At 35.8% G+C, this 27627-nt stretch overlaps 2 protein-coding genes across 2 annotated transcripts; both read right to left on the minus strand.

Annotated features, from left to right (window-relative positions):
* Positions 1 to 9660: 9660 nt before the first annotated feature.
* LOC146882121 (uncharacterized) lies at positions 9661 to 15347 on the minus strand. Its single transcript, XM_085667288.1, has 4 exons — positions 13520 to 15347; positions 12781 to 13426; positions 10116 to 12450; positions 9661 to 9684 (listed from the first exon to the last, which is right to left on the minus strand). Exons 1-4 carry the CDS (start codon positions 15345 to 15347, stop codon positions 9661 to 9663), a joined length of 4833 nt encoding a protein of 1610 aa, XP_085523414.1.
* Positions 15348 to 16389: 1042 nt separating this feature from the next.
* On the minus strand, positions 16390 to 18763 carry LOC114165712 (cytochrome P450 81E8-like). Its single transcript, XM_028050284.2, has 3 exons — positions 18207 to 18763; positions 17580 to 17946; positions 16390 to 17200 (listed from the first exon to the last, which is right to left on the minus strand). Exons 1-3 carry the CDS (start codon positions 18719 to 18721, stop codon positions 16607 to 16609), a joined length of 1476 nt encoding a protein of 491 aa, XP_027906085.1. The 5' UTR covers positions 18722 to 18763; the 3' UTR covers positions 16390 to 16606.
* Between the last annotated feature and the right edge of the window lie 8864 nt (positions 18764 to 27627).

Genomic DNA, 27627 nt, shown 5'->3' on the forward strand with positions numbered 1-27627 from the left:
AACGTTATGAGGGGAGAAGTGATGATGAAGTGAAGTTCAGATGTCCGTGTGTCAACTGTTTGAATGGAAGAAAATTGAATGCAACTCAAGTTAGGGAACATCTTATTTGTGATGGTTTCCTTAAAAGTTATACAATATGGACATGGCACGGCGAATTAATACACATTCCAACTATTTCTCGATCTGAATATCTTGCCAATTCCTCCATGAAAGAGCGACGAGAAGAGCGACGGGAAGAGCGATGTGAAGAGCGATGTGAAGAGCGAGTAGAAGAAGACAATATAGAGGACATGATACGAGATGTTGGCGCAGAAGCTTTTGCACAAGCGCATGTGTATGAGACGATGTCTGCTGATGCGGAAACTCCGTTGTATGTTGGTTCAACTAAGTTCACGCGATTATCAGCGGTTTTAAGACTTATGAATTTGAAAGCGACCAATGGTTGGACAGATAAAAGCTTCACAGAATTGCTCGTGCTCTTGAATGAAATTCTTCCCGAAGGAAATACTCTACCCACTCGAAACTATGATGCCAAGAAAATTCTTTGTCCGATGGGTATGGAGTATAAAAGGATACACGCATGTCCTAATGATTGCATATTATACAGAAAAGAATTTGAAGATTTGAAAAAATGTCCAAAGTGTGGGTCATCACGGTACAAGCAGAAAAGAAACAGTGAAGATAATGGTCAAATAGAGAAGGAAGGATCTGCTTTGAAAGTAGTCTGGTACCTTCCAATCGTGCCTAGACTTAAGCGTTTGTTTGCAAATCCTAAAGACGCTAAAAACCTTAGATGGCATGCAACTGAGAGAAGATGTGACGGACTCCTTCGTCATCCAGCTGATTCAATGCAATGGAAAAATATTGATCAGGAATTTCCCAAGTTCGGTGAAGAATGTAGAAATATTCGTTTTGGCTTAGCTACCGATGGAATGAATCCATTTGGTAATTTAAGTACAAATCACAGTTGTTGGCCTGTTATATTATTCATTTACAACTTATCTCCTGGACTCTGCATGAAGAGAAAATACATGATGTTGTCTATGATGATATCTGGTCCAAAGCAGCCTGGAAATGACATAGATATATATCTCAATCCTCTAGTTGAAGACTTGAAGGTGTTGTGGGTTGATGGTGTTGAAGTATTTGATGCTGTTGCTTCTGAAACTTTCATGATGCATGCAATGTTATTTTGCACCATTAATGACTTTCCAGCTTATGGTAATTTGTCAGGGTACAGTGTCAAGGGTCATAAAGCATGTCCTATATGTGAAGAAAACACTGCATCTCATCAATTGAAAAATGGAAGGAAGACCGTGTATCTGCGCCATCGGAGGTTTTTACAAGCTAATCATCCTTATCGAAGGTTAAAGAAAGCATTCAATGGACATCAAGAGAATGACAAAGCACCAACTCCATTAACTGGCATTGAAATTCATGAAAAAGTTAATAAAGTACATCATGTATTTGGTAAAACGTCCAAGAAGTCATCTGCATCGAGCCCTTGGAAGAAAAAATCAATATTCTTTGACCTTCCATATTGGTCGAAGTTAGAAGTTAGGCATTGCATAGATGTCATGCATGTAGAGAAGAATGTGTGTGATAGCTTGATTGGTACACTACTCAACATTCAGGGAAAGACAAAAGATGGAGTAAATGCTCGTTTGGATTTGGTTGAAATGAAGATCCGAGAAGACTTGGCACCAAGGGAGGTTGGTAGGCGCACTTATTTGCCCCCTGCATGTTACACTATGTCCAGACAAGAGAAGATAAGTTTTTGCTTATGTTTAAAGAGTGTCAAGGTACCTCAAGGATACTCTTCAAATATTCAGAGTTTAGTGTCCTAACTTATTCCCTATATCATAGTTCAATTGCTGCACATAACATGTTGTTAGGGAGATCAACAGCTAAGGCGAAAGGTCTTGTATGGTGTTCTCTCCAGGTTTGATATTTCTATCCATATCTTCATGATTGTTTGCTTGATTTTCTTCATTAATTAATTGTAACGTTGTTAATATAATGTAGTGTAATAGACAAACCGGCTCATATGAGTGCGGTTACTATATAATGCAATGGATGACAACCACTGTGCGTGCTCGTATTACAACAAATTGGGAAACGGTAATATATATTTGAATTAAAATGAATACTTTGCAATATTTCCTTTTTATATACTAACTTAACTTAATCTATTATTTTGTAGACATTCAAGAGTCCTGCAGCAATTCCCGCAAAGTCCATCAAGTTTGGTAGGATAGCATGTGCCAAATATATAATTGAAATGTACAATACTATTGATTAGAACATGTATCTTGATTGTAAATGATTTGTAATTGTCTTTTGAATGAATTTGAATTGTGGATGTGTTTTAAAATATTTTGTTCTGGTCTATTCTGGTCTGTGCTGGGTGCTGAACAAAATTTGCAGGTTTAAATGTGGGAATAACACCAAAACAGAAACTGCATTTAAAAAAAAAAACAGAGCATTAGGCCTCGGTTCATACCAGAAACGAAGCAAAAAGTGTGCTTTTGGCTTCGGGTGCAGCCAAAACCGAGGCCAAAAGGGTTTCGAATTTAAAAAAAAAAAAAAAAAAACACCATATGGCCTCGGGTGCAACAAAAACCGAGGCCAAAAACAGCCCATATGGCCTCGGGTGCAGCCAAAACCGAGGCCAAAAGGGTTTCGAATTTAAAAAAAAAAAAAAAAAACACCATATGGCCTCGGGTGCAGCAAAAACCGAGGCCAAAAAGGGTTATCGAATTTTAAAAAAAAAAAAAAAGGCCCATATGGCCTCGGGTACAGTGGAAACCGAGGCAAAAGCGCCCTCTATGGCTTCGGTTCTTAACCGAGGCCAAAAGCTATGACCTTTTGGCCTCGCCCCGATATGCTTCGGTTCTCAAACCGGTGCAGAATATTAAAAACAACCGCTGCCAAAGGCCCTTCCTGCACTGGTGAATGTAAAAGAACCCTCAAAATCGTAAGAAAAATAATTTTTTAGATCCCGAAGAAAATACAATAAAGATCAAATTATCTTTTGGCCTCATCCCAATATGCCTCGATTCTAAAATCGGGAAAGAATATCTAAAACAACCGGTGTTAAAAGTCCTTACTGTATTGGTGTTTATTTAAAACCTGTATAAGGTATACTGCTTAGCAAAAATTAGGTAAGATTTTTTGTTGTTCACAATGGGACAAAAAATTGATTTAAAATTTCAAAAATGATATATTGCATTACATGTACTCTAAAAGGATATATGCAAAAAAGACGAATGATCTGGAAACCAGAAACACTCATGCGACAAAGACCAGCGAAGCAATAAAGCATGTTTATATATATATATATATATATATATATATATATATATATATATATATATATATATATATATATATATATATATGTTTGAACTAAATTGGTTTGAAATTCCTTTTTAAAATGAGTCAAGTTAAATCTGAACCAACTAATAAAGAGTTTAAAAGATTAAAGTGAGTTGATTTTCAATCTACCCAGCAATAATGTTTTATTTTATTTTTCTTTTCTATAACTTCTATTATTATTATTTACTATTTTTAACTTTGAAAGTTCGCACTTTGACATTTTTAAATAATATAATGTTAGTTCAATATCTTTTTAATAATTTATGTGTTTAATTTATTTGTTTTTCTAATTATATAGATGATACTTTATTTTTATTGTCATATTTATAACAATGTTTTATAAGATAGATAAATTCTTTAATTGTATAGCTATGAATGAATAAGTCAAATAAATTCACTTCAACTAAACAACAATAATAAATTTATAAAATAAATCGAAAATATAAAACAAATAAAACAATCTTCAGCTTAAGTAAATCAATCTACTTAATCCACCGATCATTAGCTGAAATCAAGTTATAAAATTTATAACTCATAAAAAATAGGTTGAATTTAACTAATTCACTTTTAACTCAATTTGTATGAGCTGAATTACTATTTTTAGTGATTAAGAAGTTACTCAATTAAAATAAAATACACTAATTAATTTTGTCACTTCTAGGTAGCAGTTAAAAGTAAATTTAAAAAAAATGGTGGAGCGTTTTTTAAATTAAATTAAATATAAATAAAATTTTAGTTTATAAAGAAATTAATTTTAGTTTTAAATTTTATATTTTACAACAAGAAAAGGCAAAGATAAAAATCCCAAAGCAATTTGGGATTGAATTGTGTTCGAACTTTCTTAACTATGATTATAATGAAATTCTGGTTGGGGTACGAAGTGACTTCAGTGTTTTGAGGTTGGGACTGAAACAAAAAAGTTATACGTAAAGAAGGAGTTTTTTTTTTTTTTTTATGAATAGAAGGTGGAGATGTCAGGTTCTAAATGCGTGAGAACGACCCGTCTTCCACCTACTTTATAATTATTTGAGTATGGTTTTCAATATAATATTTTATAAAATTGTTAATTAATAATTTGTAATAGTCATGAAATTTATTTTCAATTGGAAATAGAGCGAGAATATTTTTTCAGAATGCAAATATGGTTTTAGCTATGAATCAGTGACGGAGCATCGTGTAGACTCGTAGAGACATGACCTTCCCTAAAATTTTGGAATTTTTTTCATATTATAGATAATATATTAGAAGTTAATTCTTTGGAACGATACCAACAAATAAATACAAGAATATCCGATAAACTAAAAAGTATTAAGTATCGAGATTTGAAAATTTTATCATTCATACGAAATTATTTTTGGTAAGAACTTTTAGAATTATTTTATGAATTAATTCTACTATCTAATTAATTTGAAATATTACGATAAGCACAATTGTGATTTAATAAAATATGAAAACTTGATTATCATGAGAACTAATAATAAAATAAAGATACAATAAAAACTAATTTGATGAACGTTGGTTTATAAAAAAGATTGAGTTATGTCTTTGGTTATAAGATTCTTTCACATTAACCTATCAAGAACAAAGACGTATGAGTGTGAGAGGAGAAAAAAAAATGTTCCGATTCCGATCCAAGTTGGTCCGGCAGTCATCTTTAGGAACAACCACCGCGTTCCGGAGGTATTGTTCACTTTGGAGCATTTGAGCTTCGTCGCGGTTTTGTCCTTAAAAGGCACTTCAGAGGGTGGTATGAGTATTTAAATTTCGCTTGACCTCGACTCAGAGGCGGAACAAGGTTGTGACATAGGGGAGCCAGGGCTCCCCCAACCATTTCTATTTTTGCTTTTTTTAGTTATTTAAAAAATAATATTTATATATTATTATTTTATTTACATTAATTGATTTTTATTTTACTTTATTTTATATATTTTAAAAAAATATACTTATATATTGTTATTTTATTTATATATTATTACTTTATTTGTATATTATTATCTTATTTATACTAATTTAGTTTGGATTTTTTTTTTAAATTTAAAAATCATATTTTTTTTCTCTATTATAATTTTTTATACTTTTTTATTTGGTTTTTTTCTTCCATGTTTCCATCTCTTTCTCTCATTTTATTTCTATCTCAATTTTCACCATCATTTCTTTATTATTTTCAAAATCAAATTGCACTACAACAAGATTGAAAAGTTAATGAATATTTTGAATAAAAAATGATGTAAGAAATTACTTTTTTTTAATTAAAAATAATAATTTATATATAACAAATATAATTTGGCCCCCTTAAAATTTTTGGTCAAGTTCCGCCACTGCCTCGACTCCTAAGCGATATAGGACTTATTGGGTGTACCGAAATAAAAACAAAGACATAGATGGGAAATGGTGATTGGAGAACAAACAAATTGAAGAACGCGTGCTCAAAAGATTTCTTGTGAATCAATGTTAGTGCTTTGTATGCTTTATCATGTGTGAATCTTAAATCTTAAAAATCTTCAATTATTTTACATGGTAGAATTTCTGATTCTCTTATTATATGATGATTATTCCTTTATGATATTTCCCTAATAAGATAAATCCTAATTATAAATTTAGGAATTTTCTAAAATTTTAAATCAGAAGTTAAGTTTATCCCAAATTTTCTTTTAGGAACCCTAATTATTAATGGAATGGTTTATTTTTATGTTCAAACCATTACCCTTATGAATTTGCGTATAATTCAGCTGCCATTGCAAAATTGCATCCCATTGTGCTTTAATATTAATTGGTATTGAATGTTTTGTTATGAATTAAAAATGATCTCGCGTTGGGTGAATGTATAATCAGGACGTGTCTTTGAAAGCCAATGCCTTTATGTATATTTGAAAATTGAATAACATAATAAACTTAAATCCTGTTACGTTGAATTTGCCATTTGGAAAAAATTTTCCATTTTTTTCTGATGCAATGTGTTCCTGCAGAGAACAAACATAAAGTCAGACACAAGAGTCACCTTACCATGTAGTCCGCTATCTCCTCAGTTGGCCTCTTCCCAGTTGGTACATGTCGGCTTGAACCCAGGAGGGGTTACCTGCAGAAGAATCTCCGAAGCTCAAGTGAGTCAAAGCTCTCAAGAAGTCAAATCAGCAATTAATGAATGCGTACCTTTAAATGATGGGGTCCACGCGTATTTATAGAGCATTAATGACGTTTGACCATTTCATGGGCCGGGCCTTGACTTGGGCTCTAGCTTGGGCCCTGTTTGGGCCACGAGTGGGTCTGGCCCTAAAACAGGTCTTAGAGGAGTAGGGGGGTATCGATGTTGACCAACCTTGTCGACAGGTAGTCGGCCTAGACCGACTATTTGTCTAGATGGCTTATGTTGATGGCATCCGAATATTAAGTAGTATGTAGTTTTGACATGTGTACTATTTAATTGATCGAGTTTGGTTAGGTACAGTACACCAGTCCCCCAGCCTTGTCCGATATGGGTTGTCGGTCAAGGATGACATGTGCAGGTAAACTAGCAAAACCGGCTAGGTGTGATACACCAGTCCCCCAGCCTTTAAGTGTGGTGAACAGTGTTAAGGCTTGGAAGTGTCAGAAGGTAGGTGAAAAGGCGTCAGGTGGTCACATCGTTTTGCTTTTGGCGCCGCCGTTTTTTGTGTCATATATTTCACAATGATGGTGTCGCTTGGCCTGGGTGTTTATTTTGGCGGGAAGAGCTTGAGTCGTTTGGGATCGTGGAGTATAAATATGGGTTTGAATGCAGCTGATGGTTTACTTGGTTCATTTGTGAGTTTTGAAAACAGAGATCTTGTGCGCATTCTTTTGTCCGACTAGTTCCCAATTTCCGCCGACATCTTTCCGTAAAAAATCAAACAGGTATGTCTAGTAGCGATAGTTCATCGTTATCTACATCTAGTAGTAGTCAAAGTACAGAGTCAGATAGGAGTAGAGGTGATCGGTCCCGTGGAGAGGGTGAGAATGCTGGACTTGGCACAAGCGGGGTGCCAATGGAGGTAGTGAGGGAGATCCGAGAAGACCCCCCTGAAGAACTGGAGGAAAGCAACTGGCCGGCTAGGGGGGGTTATGCGTGGGTGGCCTCTGATGTTCGTGAGCAGTCATCTCTGTTCAGGTGGTCTCGTCTGCTGAATTCCTGGCTGAATTGTACGCCCGTTATCTCTAAAGGGGTTAGTGGAGATATCGTCTCATTAGAAAGAGTGAGCGCCGTAGATCGGGTATGTCACGGGCAAGAAGGGGCTGCTGAGAAGTTCTTCTACATGTACATGTGCCACTTTTCTCAACTTCACATACGGCTACCACTAGATGACTTTACTATGGGTGTGCTGCGGGCTCTGAACGTGGCGCCTACTCAGTTGCACCCTAACAGTTGGGCGTACTTACAGGCTTTTCGCATCTTATGCAAGTCGCTGTACTTAGAGCCTTCCCCATACGCGTTCCTATATTTTTATGATACCAGACCCCGGAGGCCGACTACATGGCTATCATTGATCAGCCGTCCGAGTATTAGCAGATTGGACGCCTTCTCCCAATCTTTCAAGCATTTTAAGGATGGATACTTCAAGGTTGTGGTGAAGGAGGGAGGCGAGAAGTATTTTTTGAATGCGGATGGGAGTACGAAATTCCCTTTTAGTTGGACCAATAGCCCTTCGCGGTACAAGGATATGGGGATGGAGGAGTTGTCGTCGGGAGACAGGGAGGTGGTCGGAGTGTTATTAAGATTTGTGGATAAGTTGCCCACTAAGGGCTTAGTTAGAGTTTATAATTCGGTGCATCCGATTATAGATATTGAAGGTATCTGTTTGTTACTTAATCTGTGTTATTGAAGCTAAGTTGTTTTGATTCGAAATGTGATATGTTATTGCAGGGCATATGGCACAATCCGGGAAGAAGAACTTGGCACTCTTCCAAGCGCTGAGGAAGGAAATGGCCGCCAAGGCCAAAGAGGCTGGGAAGACTGATGTTCCTAACTTGCAGGAGTCTGTGGTAGAAGTACACGTGCATGGCGGCACGAAGAGGAGGGCTGAGCTCCCGGCTCGACCCGGGAAGGGTAAGGATGTGAAGAGAGCAAGGGCAGTTATTCTTGGGTCAGGTGATGGAGCGGGGTCGGGCAGCGGCGAGAAGATGCCGGAGGCTGGGCTGATTGAGTTGCCCGAGATATCCGTGAGGAAGGATATCTCGATAAACTTGCCCGATACTGTTGTGAACTCTATTGACAATATGGAAGTTGATCATATGGTGAGGACCATGGTTGAATTTGGGAGTAAGGCCCTGGTGATGGGTAGACGTGTGGGATCCCTTTACAGAAGGGAAGTGAAGGAGGTGGGGGAGCTTCAGGGTAAATTAGATAAGTTGGCGGAGGAGAAGGCGGCATTGGAGAAGGAGAAAGAAGGATGGGAAGCTGAGAGAAAAAGGCTGGTATCATGGAAGGTTCGTTGTCTAGACTCTGAAAAAAAGTTAAATAAGCGGATAGGGGAGATGGAGGAGGACTATGAGGAGCTGAAGGATAAATATGACGGAGCTGTCGGTGAGTTGGACGACCTGAAGAACAGCGTAATTCAGGAACATATAAACGGGTTTGAGAAAGGGTTGCGGCAGGCGGCCTTCTTTTATAAGGATGTGGATGCATTGGATGCAAGGTTTGATGTGGACAAAGATGTAGTTGGTGGGAAGCTAGTGGGGGATGATGAAGAGGGTGAGGAGGGGGTTGGGGGTGAGGCGCTCGAAGCAGACAAGGAAGCGGATGTGACCGTGGAGGGCGATGGCACCCAAAAAGCTTAGGATGTAGTGTTCGTATGATTTTATTTGTCAATGAATCCTAAGTTTGTAATAACTCGTACAATATTTTGATTTGTTCTTAATATGATGCATCTTGTGGATATGTATATGTTTTGTGGTTGTTGATGATAGCATGTGATAGGAATATGAGATATGTCGTGTTGTATGTGTGGTTTAGCGTTTGCTATTTAAACACAAGTAAAGGGTGTTCGACCCAGGCCGCTTACTTGTGGTAAGGGTGGGGAACCTAAACGAATCAAACATAAGTAAAGGGTGTTCGACCCAGGCCGCTTACTTGTGGTAAGGGTGGGGAACTTAAACGAATCAAACACAAGTAAAGGGTGTTCGACCCAGGCCGCTTACTTGTGGTAAGGGTGGGGAACTTAAACGAATCAAACATAAGTAAAGGGTGTTCGACCCAGGCCGCTTACTTGTGGTAAGGGTGGGGAACTTAAACGAATCAAACACAAGTAAAGGGTGTTCGACCCAGGCCGCTTACTTGTGGTAAGGGTGGGGAACCTAAACGAATCAAACATAAGTAAAGGGTGTTCGACCCAGGCCGCTTACTTGTGGTAAGGGTGGGGAACTTAAACGAATCAAACACAAGTAAAGTAGTGTAGAGTCATAAAGTAGGGAACCACTCATTTTATTTATTCAAATGGGGGTGCCTCGTTAAAACCTCCTTGGCCAAAACCCTCCTTAGGGAAAAAAGACCAAGTGAGGAAAAAGAGTACACCCGTGGTTACAAGCATGGGTTTGCTTATGATACATGTTCAACTGAAATAAAACTTGAGGTGGGAGACATTCCATGTGTTGGGGATTTCTTCCCCAGATAGTTGCTCGAGTCGATAAGCCCCACCACCTGTGTCTTCTCGTATGCGGTACGGGCCGTCCCAATTGGCGGAGAACTTGCCATCCTTCTTTCTAGCACTGCTGGCCATTCTCCATACTAAGTCTCCTATGACAAATGAACGCGGTTGCAGGTTTGCGTTATATTTCCTGGCAGCTCGTTGTTTGGCGGCGAGGTTGCGTATTTGAGCTTTTTCTCTGAGTTCGGGGAGGAGGTCGAGGTGCAAAGCCATGTTTTGCTGGTTGTTAGCTGGGTCGTATAGTTCTCGGCGCAGGGATGGTTCGTCAATTTCTACCGGTATCATGGCGTCTGCGCCGTAGACTAGGCTGAAGGGGGATTCGTTGGTTGACGATTGCGGGGTGCATCTATAGGCCCAAAGTACTTCAATTAACTCTTCCGGCCACCGGCCCTTCGCGGTATCCAATCTTTTACGTAGTTCCACGAGGATGACCTTGTTTGCCGCCTCTGCCTGCCCATTAGTTTGCGGGTGTTCTACTGAACTGGTGATATGTTTGATGCCCAAGCCGGTATAGAATTTTGCTAGCTCTTTGTCAATGAATTGTCGGCCGTTATCTGTTATGATGGTATGTGGTATACCATATCTGCATATGATGTCCTTCCACACGAACTGCTGGACTTGCTGGGCTGTGATAGTGGTTAATGGTTTGGCTTCAATCCACTTGGTGAAGTAGTCGACGGCTACGATTAGGAACTTAACCTGTCCTTTGCCAGGCGTGAATGGGCCTAGGATGTCCATTCCCCACTTGGCGAAAGGCCAGGGGGATAATATGTGATGTAGTTGTTCCTGCTTTTGGTGTATAAGGTTGCCATGCTTCTGGCATTGCTTGCACTTTTTGACGTAATCTTGGCAGTCCGCTTCTATAGTGGGCCAGAAGTATCCGGCTCTGAGGACCCTCGTGGCCATGGTGCGGGCGCCTGAATGATATCCGCAGATTCCTTCGTGTAGTTCTTTGATAATGTAGTGGGCTTGTTCTGGCATGACACATTTGAGCAAGGGCTGGCCGTATCCGCGTTTGTAGAGATCGTCGCCTATCATAGTATACCTGGCGGCTTTGGCCATCCAGGACTTGTCCGCGTCGGGCGGGGGGTTGCCAGTTTTGAGGTATTGAATGTAGGGGGTGGTCCAGTTTGGGTTTTGGTTAGGGATGATATTGTCAGATGGGGTATGGGTTAACGTTTGGCAAGTGTGTGTGACAGAGGGTGTGGATAGTGTTTGTTGTAGCAAGGATCGGTTGCGGTTTTTGAGCTTGGTGCTTGCTAATTTGGAAAGGATATCGGCTCTAATGTTATCGGTTCTGGGTATGTGTTCGATGCGAACTGAGTCGAAGGCGGAATGGATGATTGCGCGGACCAAGTGGTAGTATTGTTGGAGGATGGGGTCTTTAATCTGGAATTCGTCGTTCAAATGACCTACTGTAAGTTTGGAGTCGGTTTTACATATCAACTGCTTGACGCCTACTTCACGGGCTAGGGAGAGACCAGCCAGTATAGCTTCGTACTCGGCTTGATTATTCGACGTTTTGAAAGCGAAGTGAAGGGATTTCTCAATGAGGATATCGTTGGGGCCTTCTAGTACGATGCCAGCACCTGCACCCCTTGGATTCGAGGAACCATCTACATGAAGCGTCCACTGGTCCTCGATGGGTGTCTGTTGTAGGTCGTTGACGAAGTCCAAAAGACATTGGGCTTTGATGGGGCCGTGTGGTTCATAACGGATGTTGAATTCGGAAAGCTCCACGGCCCATGACGACATGCGCCCGGCCAAGTCCGGCTTTTGCAATATTTTCTGAATTGGGTAATCGGTCTTGACGATTATGGTGTGGTTTTGGAAATATGGACGCAAGCGACGTGCGGCGTGAACCAGGGATAGGGCTAGTTTTTCTACCATTTGGTATCTGGTTTCAGGGTCTTGGAGCGTTCTGCTTACAAAGTAAACGGGGTGTTGGGTGCCTTCTGCTTCTTGGACGAGGGCAGCACTGACGGTGTGATCGGTGGCCGTGATGTATACTAGCAGGGGTTGGCTAGTGTCAGGTTTGCGGAGGATGGGGGGTGAGGTTAGGGATGATTTGAGCTTAAGGAAAATTTGTTCACAATCTTCTGTCCACGTGAACCGGGCGGATTTCTTTAGGAGCTGGATGATGGGCTGGGTTTGCTCTGCTAGTTTAGGTAGGAAGCGGGATATAGCTGTGAGGCGGCCGATTAGTCGTTGCACTTCTTTGATGGTGGTAGGGCTGCGCATCTCGATGATGGCCTTGCACTTTTCGGGGTTAACCTCTATGCCGCGTTGAGTTAACATGAATCCGAGGAATTTACCCCGGTCCACCCCGAATACGCATTTCTCAAGGTTTAGGCGGAGGTTGTAACGGCGTAATGCGGAGAAAACCGCCTCCAGGTCTATGGCGTGTTGATGATGGCTTGGGGATTTGACAACCATGTCATCGACGTAGACCTCGACACATTGTCCTGTGAGGTGGCTGAAGACTTTGTCCATTAGACGCTGGTAGGTTGCCCCAGCGTTCTTGAGGCCAAAGGGCATGACTCTATAGAAGTAATTGGCGTCGTCTGTGATGAAGGCGGTCTTGTGCATATCAGTTGTGGCCATGGGTATCTGGTTGTAACCTGAGTATGCGTCCAGAAAGCTAAGTACTTTATTTCCTGCTGCGCCGTCTACAAGGCGATCGATGTTGGGTAGGGGGTAGGCGTCGCGAGGGCATGCCTTGTTTAGATCTGTGTAGTCCACGCACATTCGCCATTTACCGTTGGCCTTCTTCACCAAGACAACATTAGAGAGCCAGGTGGTATAGTGCGCTTCTTCTATGAATCCCGCGCTCAACAACTTCTCAGCTTCTGTTTTGGCTGCTTGCCTGCGTTCTTCACCAAGCTTGCGTTTTTTCTGAGATACATAGCGGGCTTCTTTATATACCGAGAGCTTGTGGGAGGCGACACTAGGGTCTACCCCTGGGAGGTCGGCGGCTGACCAAGCGAAGAGATCCGAGTTGTTTATAAGGATGGGTGTAATTGGGGCACGCTCATCAAGACTTAAACCAGTGCCCAATTTGATGGACTGGCCGTTTGGGAGTTCTAGGGGGGTTGTGTCCTCGACTGGTTCGAGGCGGGCATCTCGGCCTATTCTGGGATCAAGGTCTTCACCGGATAAGGCTATGCGTGAGTTAGATGGGCGTTCGATGTGGTTTGTCTGTTGGATTGGGAGCTGGGGTCTTAAGCTTGCCATATAGCATTCGCGCGCCAAACGTTGGTCGCAGTGGATGGTTAGGATATCACCGGATGGTGCTGGGAATTTCATGGCTAAATGCGGGGTGGAGACGACTGCTCCGAGGGTGTTGAGGGAAGGACGACCCAAGAGTATATTATAAGATGTGGGTGCGTCAACTATCAGGAAGCGGATTGGGATTGTTTTTGTTTGGGTTCCCTCCCGAAAGACGGTATGGAGGTCTATGTAGCCACGGGTTGAGACTTGTTCACCGGAAAAACCGTATATGGGTTCGTCGTATGGGATCATAGCGGTGTCCGGGAGTTGTAATTTTTGGTAAGTGGCCCAGTAGAGGATGTCGACTGAGCTGCCTTGGTCTACCAGTACTTTTTTAACGGCGTAGTTCTCGATTTCGACTGTAATGACCATGGGGTCATCTTGTTGGTGGTCGAGGCCGTGAAAGTCGTCGTCGGTGAACACGATAGGGGGCATACGGCGTCTGTGATGGGATTGGGTGATGTGGTTAATGGATTGTATTTGGCGAAGGTGTCTCTTTCTGGCTGATGAGGTGGAGCCTCCGCTTGCGAAGCCACCAGAGATGGTGTTAATAGTACCTCGCAAGGGGGGGTCGGCAGGAGTGATGTTGGTGTGGGCTGGTTGTGAGTGTTGGTCATTGGGTTGAGTGGTTTGGTCATTGTGGTTGGTGGTGTTTGGTTGTCGTCTGTGGTCGTGGCGTGGGGGGTGGTGGGTTCGGGAGGAGGTGTGGTCATCTCTGCGGATGAAGCGACGAAAGTGGCCGGCGCGTACCAGTTCTTCAATCTTATCCTGTAGCGCTCTGCACTCTTCTGTAGTATGACCATGATTGCGGTGGTATCGACAATATTTGGTCATATCAGCGTTAGGAGGGGTAGTTGTTTTGCGTGGTGGGGGGAGGAGATCAGCCTGGAGGGCTTCATCAAGTATGCGGGAGCGGGCTACTGTTAGTGGGGCGTACCTAGTGAAACGTGGTTGGCGGTGTTCACGTGGACGGGCATCGGGGCGCGGGTGAGGCCGCGGGGTGGGATTGGGTGCGGAGTTGGGATTGGGTGCGGGGTTGGGATTGGTTTGGGAGGTGTTGGCGGCATAGTCGTTGCAGAATTGGGTGTGAAGAGTTTGCATTTCTTCCATGCGCACATAGTCGGCAGCACGCAGCTTGAGTTCGTGCATGGTGGTGGGCGGGTGGAGGTAGACGTTGTTAGCGAAAGGTCCGGGTTGCAGGGTGAGGGTCATGCATTGGAGTATCATCTCCTGGTTAAGGTGTGGTGTGCGGAGGGCTGCTTTGCTGAAGCGATCGATGAATGTTCTAAGTGGTTCGTTGGGTTCTTGTCTGATGCCCAGTAGGGACATGGTGGTAGTTTGGTGAGGCCGGCTGCCGGCGAAATGTGTGGAGAACATGTGGGAAAGGGTGTCGAAATTATCAATGGAGTAGGGTGGAAGGGTGGTGAACCACTCTAAGGCTGGACCTTTGAGTGTTGTGGGAAAAGCTTTGCAGAAGACTGCGTCCTGGGACGTGTATAGGGCGACGTGTGTGATGTAAACTTTGAGGTGTTCATCGGGGTCCGTTTCGCCAGTGTAGCGATCAAGGTTGAATGGTTCCCACTGGGTTGGGAGAGGGGTGTTGGAGATGAAGTCTGTGAACGGGTGGCGGCGTCTGGGCTGGTGTGGATGGGGAAGGTGAGGTGGTGGGTGGTTGATCATGGTAGGGAAGGTGGAGGTCACGTTATGAGGAGGGATGTGGGTTGCTGGAAAATATGGGGGGTTGTAGGGTGGGACGTATGCGGTGTGGAGGGTAGTGGGTAGGTTCTGAGGAATGTGGGTTGTTGAGGGGGCTGTAAGCCCTGGGTGACTGGGTGGGAGGTGTTGAGGGTGTGTGGTCGTGAGAGGGGTTTGTTGGGTGGAGGTGAAGGTGTGGGGGGTGGGGTTGTATTCACTCTCTTCTTCTGTAGGTTGAAAAGCCGGAGACTTCACGGCTTCAGATGTTTCTTTGGCTTTTCCCTTGAGATCTGCATCTGCCTCAATTTTCCTCCTGAGGCGAGAGTTTTCTTGTTTGAGCGCTTCCATCTCTTCAGCGTTGCGCTTCTTCAGGTCTGCGATTTCCTGTTGCATCTTCATCTGGCCGTCTAGGATGGCGGCCAAGTCAGGGGTGACGCCAGAGGGTCCAGAGGGACCAGCGTCTACTTGCTTGCTAACTCCAGCCTTGCTACGGGTAGAAACCATCTTCAGAGAAAAGCGGGTACAAAGGGTGTTCGTCTCGTGCCCCACGGTGGGCGCCAATTGTTCCTGCAGAGAACAAACATAAAGTCAGACACAAGAGTCACCTTACCATGTAGTCCGCTATCTCCTCAGTTGGCCTCTTCCCAGTTGGTACATGTCGGCTTGAACCCAGGAGGGGTTACCTGCAGAAGAATCTCCGAAGCTCAAGTGAGTCAAAGCTCTCAAGAAGTCAAATCAGCAATTAATGAATGCGTACCTTTAAATGATGGGGTCCACGCGTATTTATAGAGCATTAATGACGTTTGACCATTTCATGGGCCGGGCCTTGACTTGGGCTCTAGCTTGGGCCCTGTTTGGGCCACGAGTGGGTCTGGCCCTAAAACAGGTCTTAGAGGAGTAGGGGGTATCGATGTTGACCAACCTTGTCGACAGGTAGTCGGCCTAGACCGACTATTTGTCTAGATGGCTTATGTTGATGGCATCCGAATATTAAGTAGTATGTAGTTTTGACATGTGTACTATTTAATTGATCGTGTTTGGTTAGGTACAGTACACAATGTTTTTTTGCTTTATGATGTGATTGTATGTTATGAACCAAGTTTGCAATTGGTATTGAATGAATGATGTTGGTTACGGGATGCACCCCTGTATGAACCTGAAAAATATTTTGGAATTGCGAATTGAATAACTTGATTCATTGCCACATGGATTATTTGGATCAAAGTGCGGTGATATTATTGAACTACGTTATAATATTTTTATTATATGAATAATATATTTTTAATTTGCAAAATCCATAAAAAGAAGTATCAATACACCACGTTATAATCACATATTTATAAAAATAACTATGACATCAAATAATATAAATAAAATAAGAACTTATAACTTATCACATTAAATGCAAAAGCATATTTATTATCAACCCATTCATAATCACCACATAATCTTAATTTAAGATACATTCACTCTCCATGCATTACATTATTTCTTCTTTAAATAACAGCATAATATATCTATGCTCCACACAATACATTATGTTTATTCCTTAAATAATACCACAATCAATTATGATTACTCCTTAAATAATACCATCGGTAGATATTCTACACCATTGATGATCGGAGTTGGCACATAGCTTCCAATGAATTTGTTCTTGATATGGTAATTCCATTTCCTTCAGACATATCAATTTCTTCCTTACCAATTCGTTTCCACTCAAAACATTGAAGTAATAAGGCTATGGATAAGCTAACGGTACGTTGCGCCAAGTTTGATCCAGGACAAGCCCTCCTTCCTAACCCGAATGAAAGTAATCTGTTTACTTCACTCTCATTTTCAAACCTTTCAGGCTTAAATTGTGTTGGCTCACTCCACATTTTTGGATCCATATGAGCAGCCCAAGCATTCACCAACACAATTGTGTCTTTCGGGAGATTATATTTTCCTACGGTGCAATCTTCTGAAGACAAATGTGGTGACCAAATTGGAGCAGCAGGATGCAATCGAAGTGTCTCGTAAACTATGGATTGAATATAAGGAAGTTTTGACATGTCAGATTCCTCTACGAGACGATTTGATCCTACATGAGTGTTTATTTCATTTGTTGCTTTCTTTATAACTTCTGGATGGTTCAATAAATTAGCCATTGTCCATTCCAAAGTCAGAGCTGATGTATCTGTTCCGGCAAGTAGCAAGCTCTATAAAATCCATAAAAAGAAGTGTCAATACATGACAGAAAGCGAAAAAATCCTTCTTAGTTTCTTTGCAATTAATTACTAGATAATGACTCTCCCAAAAATGTTATTCTTTTTGTTTTGAATCTAAACAAAATGGACAAAAATTTGTTACGTAAATAAATATACTTATTGTTGTTTTAATATTCATATTAGTTTTAAAGCTATAATTTAAATTACACTTTAGATTAAGTTATGAAGATTGACATATATATTCCAACTTACATATTTCTATTAATTATTTGGATAACTATGACTATCATGATAATTTTTATCACTTTCAAAAATATAGTGATCTAGACATAAAAATGAGAAAATCCATGTTTAAAGAAAAGTTAATTACCAGAGAAAGTCCTTTGATGATTTGATCGGTGTATTGCTCAGGTTGTGATCGTTGTTGAGCAAGGAGATGATCTATCATAGTATTTCCATTGCTATTTCCATTACGACGCTCTTCGATGAGTTCTTGTAAGAATGCGTCTGTTCTTTTACCAAATCCTTTTAGCTTCTTCTCCAAATTATCAAAATCAAACCATCTCACGAAAGGCAAGAAGTCTCCACGATTATTAATTCCTGCTAGTATCACCAACTCTTTAATGATAATTTTGAATTCTTTTGCTTTCTCCACATCGTTCACATCACAGTCGTCACCAAAGAGTCTTTTACCGGCTACGATTCTCGTCATAGTGTTAAATGACGTTTCCATAAACCTTAATTTAGAAATGTTAATTAGATAAATGTTAATATAATAATAGAAGTAAGAGAAATGTGTAATTGAATAAACTAGTTTTGCTAATTATAAAAGATAGAGCATATTTTATTTGTTACTTCCCAACCTTGAGGAGACGTAAATAATTATCTCTTATTTAGTCCATTTTTAGGCTTAGTCTTTGATTGTGTTTTTATGGAGCACCCTTTAATAGTTTAGAAACATGATATGGACGTATGTTTTGAAATGACAAAAACTCACATGTTTTTAAGATCCACTTTGGTAAATTGGTTGCGTGAGAGGTTAGCGAGCTTTTGCACCAGCCTCATGATCTCGTCTCTTCGGACTTCGTAGAAGGAGGTCAAACGGTTGTTTGAGACAACCTCGAGCGACAAGATGCGACGGAGGTGGCGCCAGTGGTCGCCGTAGGAAGAGTGAAGGATGGTGCTGTTATCGTAGCTGATGTATTTGCCAAAGAGAAAGTGAGGTCGGTTGGCCAAGACGATGTCGTTTTTGGTGAAGCATTCTTGCACCGCGGATTGTGAACAAACGACGACAACGAGTCGGGAACCGAACCAGAGAGAGAAGACTTGGCCGTATTTTTGTGACATTTGAGCGAATGTGCGGTGGTAAGGCTGTTTCAGTTGTAAGAGGTTTCCGATTATAGGGTAAGACATTGGTCCTGGAGGAAGGTTTCTGAATCTTCTTGTTTGGAACAAGAGCTTCAGGGAAAACAGAAAGAGCAGAATGAGCAAAGCCAAATACAACATAGCCATGCTTCAAGCTTTCCTTCTGCTACTGATTGATTCTTGGTTGTCATTTCTCATTCCCATGCATGTCAATTTATAATCGTAAGATGGACAAAAAAAATAAGTCAAGAAAAAATGGCGGAGCTGATGGTTGTTCAAAGTAGCTGGCAAAAACAACTCCAAATTGAATTAGGGCTTTTTCGTAAATACGATTTTAATTAATTGATTTTATTTTATGCTCTCACATTATTAATCAATATTAAGACCCTGAATTTTAAAATTTAGAATATCATATACAATTTTAAAATAATAATGGAAATGTGTATTCATATTTATAATATAAAATATAAATTTGTATATTAATAATACATTCTTCGAACAAATATAAAGTAAATAAAATAAAACATAGCAATATAATCAACAGTGACAAAAAAAATACAAAAAACTAATAGGAATTCAATAATAATATTATATTCTAACTTTAAATTACTAAAAAATAGTATTACAATAATAAATTTTAACTTTATATTTTATAGTCTATGGTTAATATGTTTGTAGTTCCTAACTTAGACATGTCCCAAACTTTGATATAAGGCACTGACACCACTCTTAATCCAGAACTCTACTTTCTCATTTCTATGTTTGTTAGGTTTACAAGGAGGGGGTATTACTGGAGAGATACAAACACCAATGAGACCTGAGTCCAACTATATAAGGCATTGACACCACTTTCAATCCAAAACTTTAAGGCAATGAGTTTATGAGTCTTTATCTTTATATAGTGCTCTATTTTCTCATTTCTAGTCAACGTGGACTTAGACTCACGCTTGGATTCCTAACAATTAGTCTCAACCTTTTAAAATAAATAGATGTAGTTATTTGAAACCACAACGTAATTAAATTTTATTTACGTGTTAAATTGTGTAAATAACTCAAACGTCAACTTGAAATATCATTTAATATATCAAAAAGTTATAATTCAATTAGGTTTGAAGGATTATACCCTTATTTTTAATGTTCGGAGACCAAATCATATCAAGGTTTGAGACAAAGATTAATTTTAATTTTTCGTCAAGAACTAAAATTATATTTCACTCTATATTTTAAAACTAAAAAAAATCAATCTCAATGTGAAATTTGGAGTTGGGTTGTTTTTCATCTAAGAAAAATAATTTAAATATATAATCTTCTTTCCATTCTCCGAAACATTTTAAAAAAATTATGACATAATTTCGAACTTCGAATAATATTTTAGATATAGACATTATTTCATAAATTTGATGTTAAAAAATTAATACTATGAAAATGAAATTCCAATTAAAAACTCTTTTTTCCTAAAAGATGAAATTTTTTTCTATATATATATTTTCCTTATACCTTAATTCAGAACTTATTTATGTACACCTACTGGTCATACTACTTAAAAGTAAAAACTAAATTAATTTAAATACATGTTCAAACTTTAAAGCAAATAATAAATACAATAATTTGCAACTATTGGTCCAAATAAATGTTATTCCAATTAAGAGTAGCAACGGATCCCATTTTAGCTTACATAATACTATGACTATAATATTTTTTTTTTTATGGATTAAGGCACACTTTCAAAACAAGAGTGTTAAAAATAAACGAGCAATGATTATTTATTATTATTATTATTATTATTATTATTATTATTATTATTATTATTATTATTATTATTTGGGTGCAATAAACTGTTGGATAATAAAAGTAGCTTTGTTATTACTATTGTCGATATTGTTTTGTTCAAATAGCTAGTTGGACAAGAAAAACAGCAATATGTATTATTTTTGGTAAGTGTTGGACAAGAAAAACAGCAATATGTATTATTATTATTATTGGTTTTTAGGTTAGAATAGAAAGAGTAGCTATCACGGCCAGGGGTCATGCATAAAGGTGCAACTACCAGCTCCATATGTCGACTTCATGTGGTTGGGCAATTATTAGTGCAATTTACGATAATATTTGTTTTTATAGTATAATTAGGTAAAAAATAATTATTGTTAATTAACATGACGTAGATTATGGAATGTAATTTTAGTATGGATTTATATATCTTTTTATATTTTTATTTTAATAAAATTTTCATATAATGAAATAATATCTAACATGAATGAAATTATTTAGAATGTGAACGGATAGAATGGATTTTAATAATTTTGATTTTGATTTTCTTTTTAAAAGATATAAAAGTAATAGAATTAATTAACATTATTTTATATATCGTAGATATATTTTATAAATAATTAAATGTTTTGAAACAACCTAATATATCTATTTATATGTATTATATTCTTCAAAAGTTTCTCTTTTAAGAGAACCAATTGTTTTATTTACATTATATAAAATACTTAAATATTAATTTGATTTTTATTTTCGTTGAGTTTTCTGATTGAGTCCTAATATTTTATTTTGATATCAATTTTTGTCAATTTTGTTCAATTTTATTATTTTTGCTAACATTATTTAAATAATTAATAGAAGGTGAACAATGTAGATTACATATCAGTTTGCAATTCTTTTTTATTTTTTATTTAATTTAAAAAATATTCATGTGTCAAGATAGTATCTTGTCATGTAATACTAACAACGTCACAAGTCAGTACAATACCACATGTAAATCTAATGTCACCTATCAATGCCTTATATTTAATTTAATTTGTATTGTATTATACATTTGTTATATGTGATCAATCTTGTATAGATATGAATTTTGGGTTCATCAATTCTTAAACAACTTTTGTTTTAGAAAAATTACATATAAAAATTTAATGTTACAAGCTATTTAAAGTTTAGCTTTTTCTGTAATAAGGTTTCTTAGTTAAATATAAATTTTAATTCATATATAAACACCGTATCCATATATCTCTAAAGTTGAAATCTGTCAATTCACTAAAATTTCATCTATGGACAGTACAATTTTAAATCGACAATAATATTATGACAATTTTTTTATCAACTTTTAATTTATAATTTTAATTATTTTTAATTATTTATTTTAATTTTTGTTAATAGTATGATGTAATAATATAAAAGTAATCGAAGTAATAAATTAAAAATAAGTAACAAAAATAGATTAAAATATCATTATATTTTTAAATAATTACGTAACCTTTTATTAATAATTTGATTTTGCATAAGCTAATTACTTAATTACTTTTAGTAAAAATTAGTAATTAATTAAGAAATTAAATATCTCGTCAGAATATCTCAATATGTCATCTTTAGAAATAAAATAAGGTATGTCATTCTTATAATAAATAATAATAATAATATTATTTATTTATCTCTGAAATTATATAAATTGTGGTTTCCAAACTTAAAAATAATAAATATAGTTTCTTTTATCTTAATAATATTAATTTTTTAAATAACATTTTAAATTTATATTTAAATTAAAATATATGATGTAAATAAGTTAAATATAATTCTATATTTAATATATAAAAAAATTAATATAATTAAATTAAAATAATTATATTAATTTATATTTAATCTTAATAATACATATAATATTAAAATAAAAATATTATAAATATTTATTAAAATATCAATTAAAGAAAGAAAGATGAATATTTATTAGGGTACAATACCATTTACGTGGAGGTATAAATCATAGGGCCCGCAGCTCCGCAAAGACAGGGGCTCTCCTTCACGTGGTAAATGTGAGGATCTACTTCTAGACACTCTGTATCATTTGAGCAGAGTATTTTATATCTTTTTATTATAAAATTCGTATGACATTTTTAATATGGGTGACATTTATTTAATGTAATTTTTATTTTTATTTTCAATTCAATATTTATTTTATTTTAAAAAAGTTAATGTGGTTTATTTTGTGATTAATATGTTCTATGTATTAAATTGATGTTGATGTTATTTAGAAAATGAATATGTAGTACTAAATTTGGATTTTTCTAATGTATTTGACATGTTATTTCTTAAGATTTATCAATATTAATTTAGAAAAAAATGGACATTAATTTTTTTAAAAGAAAATAGAAAATAAATTTAAAAAATCACATTAAATAAGCTCGTTAAATATTGAAATAAAGAAATCTGTTAATCTTATTAACTTATCAACCAACCCACCAACTATAAGGAAGAGTATCAATTATACATATATTACTACAGTTAATGATATTCTAAAAAGACTAATCAATCTTAAGTTGATATAAATATATCCTTAAGAATCACAATAGTAAAAAGTCACTGAAAATTATAAATAAATTAAAATGTCAAGATATACCTAATGTATCATTATAAATTCATTATTTAATTAATTTTTCAATTAATTTGTATACTACGTTAACCCTTCAAACAATATTAAACGAATATACATCGGTGATATATAGAGTAGAGAGAGAACAAATCTATCATAAAAGAAGAGTTCAAATTCAATTTGATCTTTTAAATGTTAAATATTTGTAAGCACATTTAATACTTTACGTATCCAATCCAACAAATATGTTAATTGAGAGACGGATGTTAAAACGGGGACCACGACCCTTTCTCAATTTTTTAAAACTTTTTGTATTATTTATATTTTAAAATTTTTAAAATTGTATAAATTTTTAAATTTTTTTAAATTGTATGTATCTTTTTAAATTAATTTAATATTATATTAAAAATTAATAAAAATTAAATTAAGTATTTTTATTTATTTTATAATGTACAACAATAAATAATAAAATATATAAAGAAAAAAATTATTAAGATTTTTTTTTTATTTTCTCTCCCATTGTCTTTTGAGTTTTTTATGTTTTATTAATCTTTCATGCTTATTTATTTTCTTTTGTTACTTAAAAAAGTTAGATAGAAACTCGTTATTTCTGTCATATTTTTTTATATCTTCTATTCCATTCTTAAATAAATAAAAATGGTAATTTTCTCTTGTCTCTAGTGAAATATTTGTTTAACATTTAACACTATTTTTTATCTCATTTTTTATTAATATAGGAGAAGAAGCAATATATTATGTGATTTTTCATAGTCAATTTTTAATTGTAACTTGATTATCATAATTTTTGAGTAATTATGTCTCTTAATTTTTTATTAGATTATGATAAATTATTTTTTATTCTTAAACTTATTTCTTAAATAGGTATATTAATGAAAAATAAAAGAATAAATTTATTTTTTAAAATTGATAGAGAAAGTGCAGATGAAGATGAAAACATGATAATATGGTTGCTCATTGCACAACAGTGAAATGAAAGTTTGTGAAGACCTTTTGAATCAAATGCACGTTAATAAAATGAAAGATGAATATTTTGTAGATAATTTGGTTATTTACATCGAAAAAAGTTAACTGAAAAATTTAATTATGATTCAATTACCATGAGTTCAAAAATATGAAAAAACGATAGACATTACTTTATATATATATATATATATATATATATATATATATATATATATACACTAAATTATGTATTTATTTTGATTGAATTAGTCACACTGATATAAATTTTGAGTATATTATTTTGGTTCCTAGAAAATTTTGGTGTGAATCCCCTATTGTGTTAAGTGACACGACCTAAAAAGATTTATTTAGTTTCATTCACCTAAAGTTGGTTGTCATTCATATAACATCCTCACAATATCCCAATATTTCATCTTTAGAAATATGATATGTCGTTCATATAATAACAATAATAATAATAATAATAATAATAATAATAATAATAATAATAATAATAATAATAATAATAACATTTATTATCTCTGAAACTATATAAGTTGTGGTTTCTAAACTTAAAAATAATAAATATAGTTTCTTTTATCTCAATATTATTAATTTTTTAAATTTATTAAATAACATTTTAAATTTATATTTAAATTAAAATATATGACGTAAATATGTTAAATATAATTTTATATTTAATACATAAAAAATTAATATAATTAAATTAAAATAATTATATTCATTTATATTTAATATTAATAATACATATATAATTAAAATAAAAAATATTATAAATATTTATTAAAATATCAATTAAAGAAAGGAAGATGAATATTTATTAGGGTACAATACCATTTACGTGGAGGTATAAATCATAGGGCCCGCAGCTCCACAAAGACAGGGGCTCTCCACGTGGTAAATGTGAGGATCTACTTCTAGACACTCTGTATCATTTGAGCAGAGTATTTTATATCTTTTTATTATAAAATTCGTATGGCATTTTTAATATGGGGGACATTTATTTAATGTAATTTTTATTTTTATTTCAATTCAATATTTATTTTATTTTAAAAAAGTTAATGTGGTTTTTTTTTGTGATCAATATGTTCTGTGCATTAAATTGATGTTGATGTTATTTAGAAAATGAATATGTAGTACTAAATTTGGATTTTTCTAATGTATTTGACATGTTATTTCTTAAGATTTGTCAATATTAATTTAGAAAAAAAGGAAATTGACTTTTTTAAACAAAATAGAATATCCCGAAGAAAATACATAAAAATCAAATGTGACACCGATAAAATTTTTTTTAAAACCTGTTTAAGGTGTACTCCTTAACAAAAATTAGACTTTTTTCCCAAAATGGTGTAATATATTTATGCAATTACCAAAGTAGTGCAAAATGTTTTTAGATTCCAAAGAAGGGTAAGCTCTGTCAGGTTTCACAGTGAAGAAGACGTGCCAAAATCAGACGATTGTAATTAAAATAAGTTGAAGTCGTCTCAAATCGAGACGACTTTAATTAACATTCTAAGCAAAGTCGTGTTAATATGGAAAGACTTCAGTATTAAATTGTTAATGAATAAGTCGTACCATATTAGAGAGATTTCAGTATTATATCGATAATGAAGAAGTCGTACCATATTGGGACGACTTTAGTTTGGTTGAATAAAAATTAAATATTTTTATAGTCATATTAATTAGTTAAATAATAATGCATATAAGTAGTTAATAATTTCATGATGATTTTGATTTCTTATAATAGGACGTGAAAGTTATTTATGAGAGTTTGTGTCACAAGGAGGTCTCCTTCGCTGTGGTCTAGGTCTTATTCGAGGGCTCTGAATTGGATCGTCATTATCATTATCTTCATGTTGTTGTCTTTGGTTTATATCTTCCACCAAATTTAATGCTTGACCCTCACACGCGACACAACAAACCAAATAGTGAAATTTTATTTTATTAAAAAACTATTTTCTTTTTTCTTTTCATTACCTTTGTATATCTTGTATATTATATATATATATATATATATATATATATATATATATATATATATATATAAAATAAAAATTTTAACTTCTTTATTCAATTTAATATTATGAGAACCAAATAATTTATTCTCTTTTTAAACTTTTATTTTACGTAACAATGAAGTCATACCATTATGACTAGGGATGGCAACGGGTCGGGTCGGGCACGGGAAGTGCCTACCCGCAACCTGACCTGCCAAAAAAAAATCCGTCCGCTACCCGCTCGTTTACCCGTCATGTATCCGCTTAAAAAATATTCGCGGATATTTTTAAAACGGTACTTGTGGATACCCGATACCCGCAAATATTTAAAAAATATATATGTTTTATAAATTGTTTAATATAAAATTATAAAAATAAAATATAAATTAACTTAAATTTGCAATATTAAATTTGCAATATTAAATTTGCAATATTAATGAAACCTAGTTGATAAAATTTAAAATTATTTTTAAAAAAATATAAAAGGAAAAAAATCAAATTAAAATATATTTTAAATGTTTGTTTACTTCAATTTTTTAAATTATAATGAATCTCTTTTTTATACACTAATAAAAGTTATAATACATCACTTGATCAAAATGACACAAAGAACAAATAATAAACATAATAATAAAATTTTAACATAGATCTTGTATCTTTTGAACTCCAATATATGTTGGATGATGATAAAAAAATATTCATGGCAATTTCACTAAATTTTTATATTGTAGTAAATAAAAATTATGTATACAATTATAGTGAAAAAATTAAAGTATGATTGTAATGTGTGTCTTATAAACAATTTGGAGACTATTGAAAGGAATCACACAAAGGAAAATGTTCCTGCAGAGAACAAATAAGATAGGTTAGGCACAAGCGTCACCTTACCACGTAGTCCGCTATCTCCTTAGTTGGTCTCTTCCCAGTCGATACATGTCGGCTTGAACCCAGGGGGGGTTACCTACAAAAGAGTCTCCGAAGCTCAAGTAAGTCAAAGCTCTCCGAGAGTCAAATCAGTGATTAATGAATGCGTACCTTTAAATGATGGGGTCCACGTGTATTTATAGAGCATTAATGACGTTTGACCATTTCATAGGCTGGGCCTTGACTTGGGCTCTAGTTTGGGCCATGAGTGGGCCTGGGCCCTAACCCAGGCCCTTGAGACCTATTGAACGCGGGGGCTTCGATTTTCGCTAAGTTTATTGGAGTAGTCGGCCTGGGCTTTAACCTTACCAGATATGCTCGAGTAGTCGGTCTAGACCGACTACTACAGTTTTTGACTATTTGTGCGCGTTTTTGGTTCCGTGAGGGTAAGTGAAAATCCTACAAATGATAAATATTATAAGGTGAATCAGGGGGTATAAGAGGGGGGTTAAAATAGGGTTGAAGGTGAAACCATGAGTTGGACGTAGCACATACAAATTGAAAAGGGGTTGGGAGCCAATGTTTTGGGTAAACGAATCGTTGGTGTAGGCTTGAGGTATTCAGAATATTACCACATAAGGATTGTGATTGGGAATTGGATATTGTAATTGGATTCATGTGGGAATGAGGTTGATGGTAAATTTTAAGTGTTGGCATAAGTGTAAATGGATATGTATATGCGAACTTATATTATTGAAATGCAAAATATCTTAGTTGTAACCTTGAGTTAAGTTGTCAAATATAGACCTGTAAATAGTTAGTTAGATGCATATCACTGAGTTTTT

This window comes from Vigna unguiculata, chromosome 10 (genome assembly GCF_037176805.1).
Source record: "Vigna unguiculata cultivar grain cowpea cultivar isolate G323 ecotype 2 chromosome 10, ASM3717680v1, whole genome shotgun sequence".
Lineage (NCBI taxonomy): Eukaryota > Viridiplantae > Streptophyta > Magnoliopsida > Fabales > Fabaceae > Vigna > Vigna unguiculata.

Coding starts and splice junctions, on each gene's coding strand:
- LOC114165712 (XM_028050284.2), bottom strand. CDS start 18,721: ATGGCTATGTTGTATTTGGCTTTGCTCATTCTGCTCTTTCTGTTTTCC. Junction 17,947..18,206: donor AAAGTGGATCTTAAAAACAT/GTGAGTTTTTGT, acceptor TTCTAAATTAAG/GTTTATGGAAACGTCATTTA. Junction 17,201..17,579: donor TCATCAAAGGACTTTCTCTG/GTAATTAACTTT, acceptor TGGATTTTATAG/AGCTTGCTACTTGCCGGAAC.
- LOC146882121 (XM_085667288.1), bottom strand. CDS start 15,347: ATGGAAGCGCTCAAACAAGAAAACTCTCGCCTCAGGAGGAAAATTGAG. Junction 13,427..13,519: donor ACCCATATACGGTTTTTCCG/GTGAACAAGTCT, acceptor GCTTCCTGATAG/TTGACGCACCCACATCTTAT. Junction 12,451..12,780: donor GCCAACGGTAAATGGCGAAT/GTGCGTGGACTA, acceptor CAAATCCCCAAG/CCATCATCAACACGCCATAG.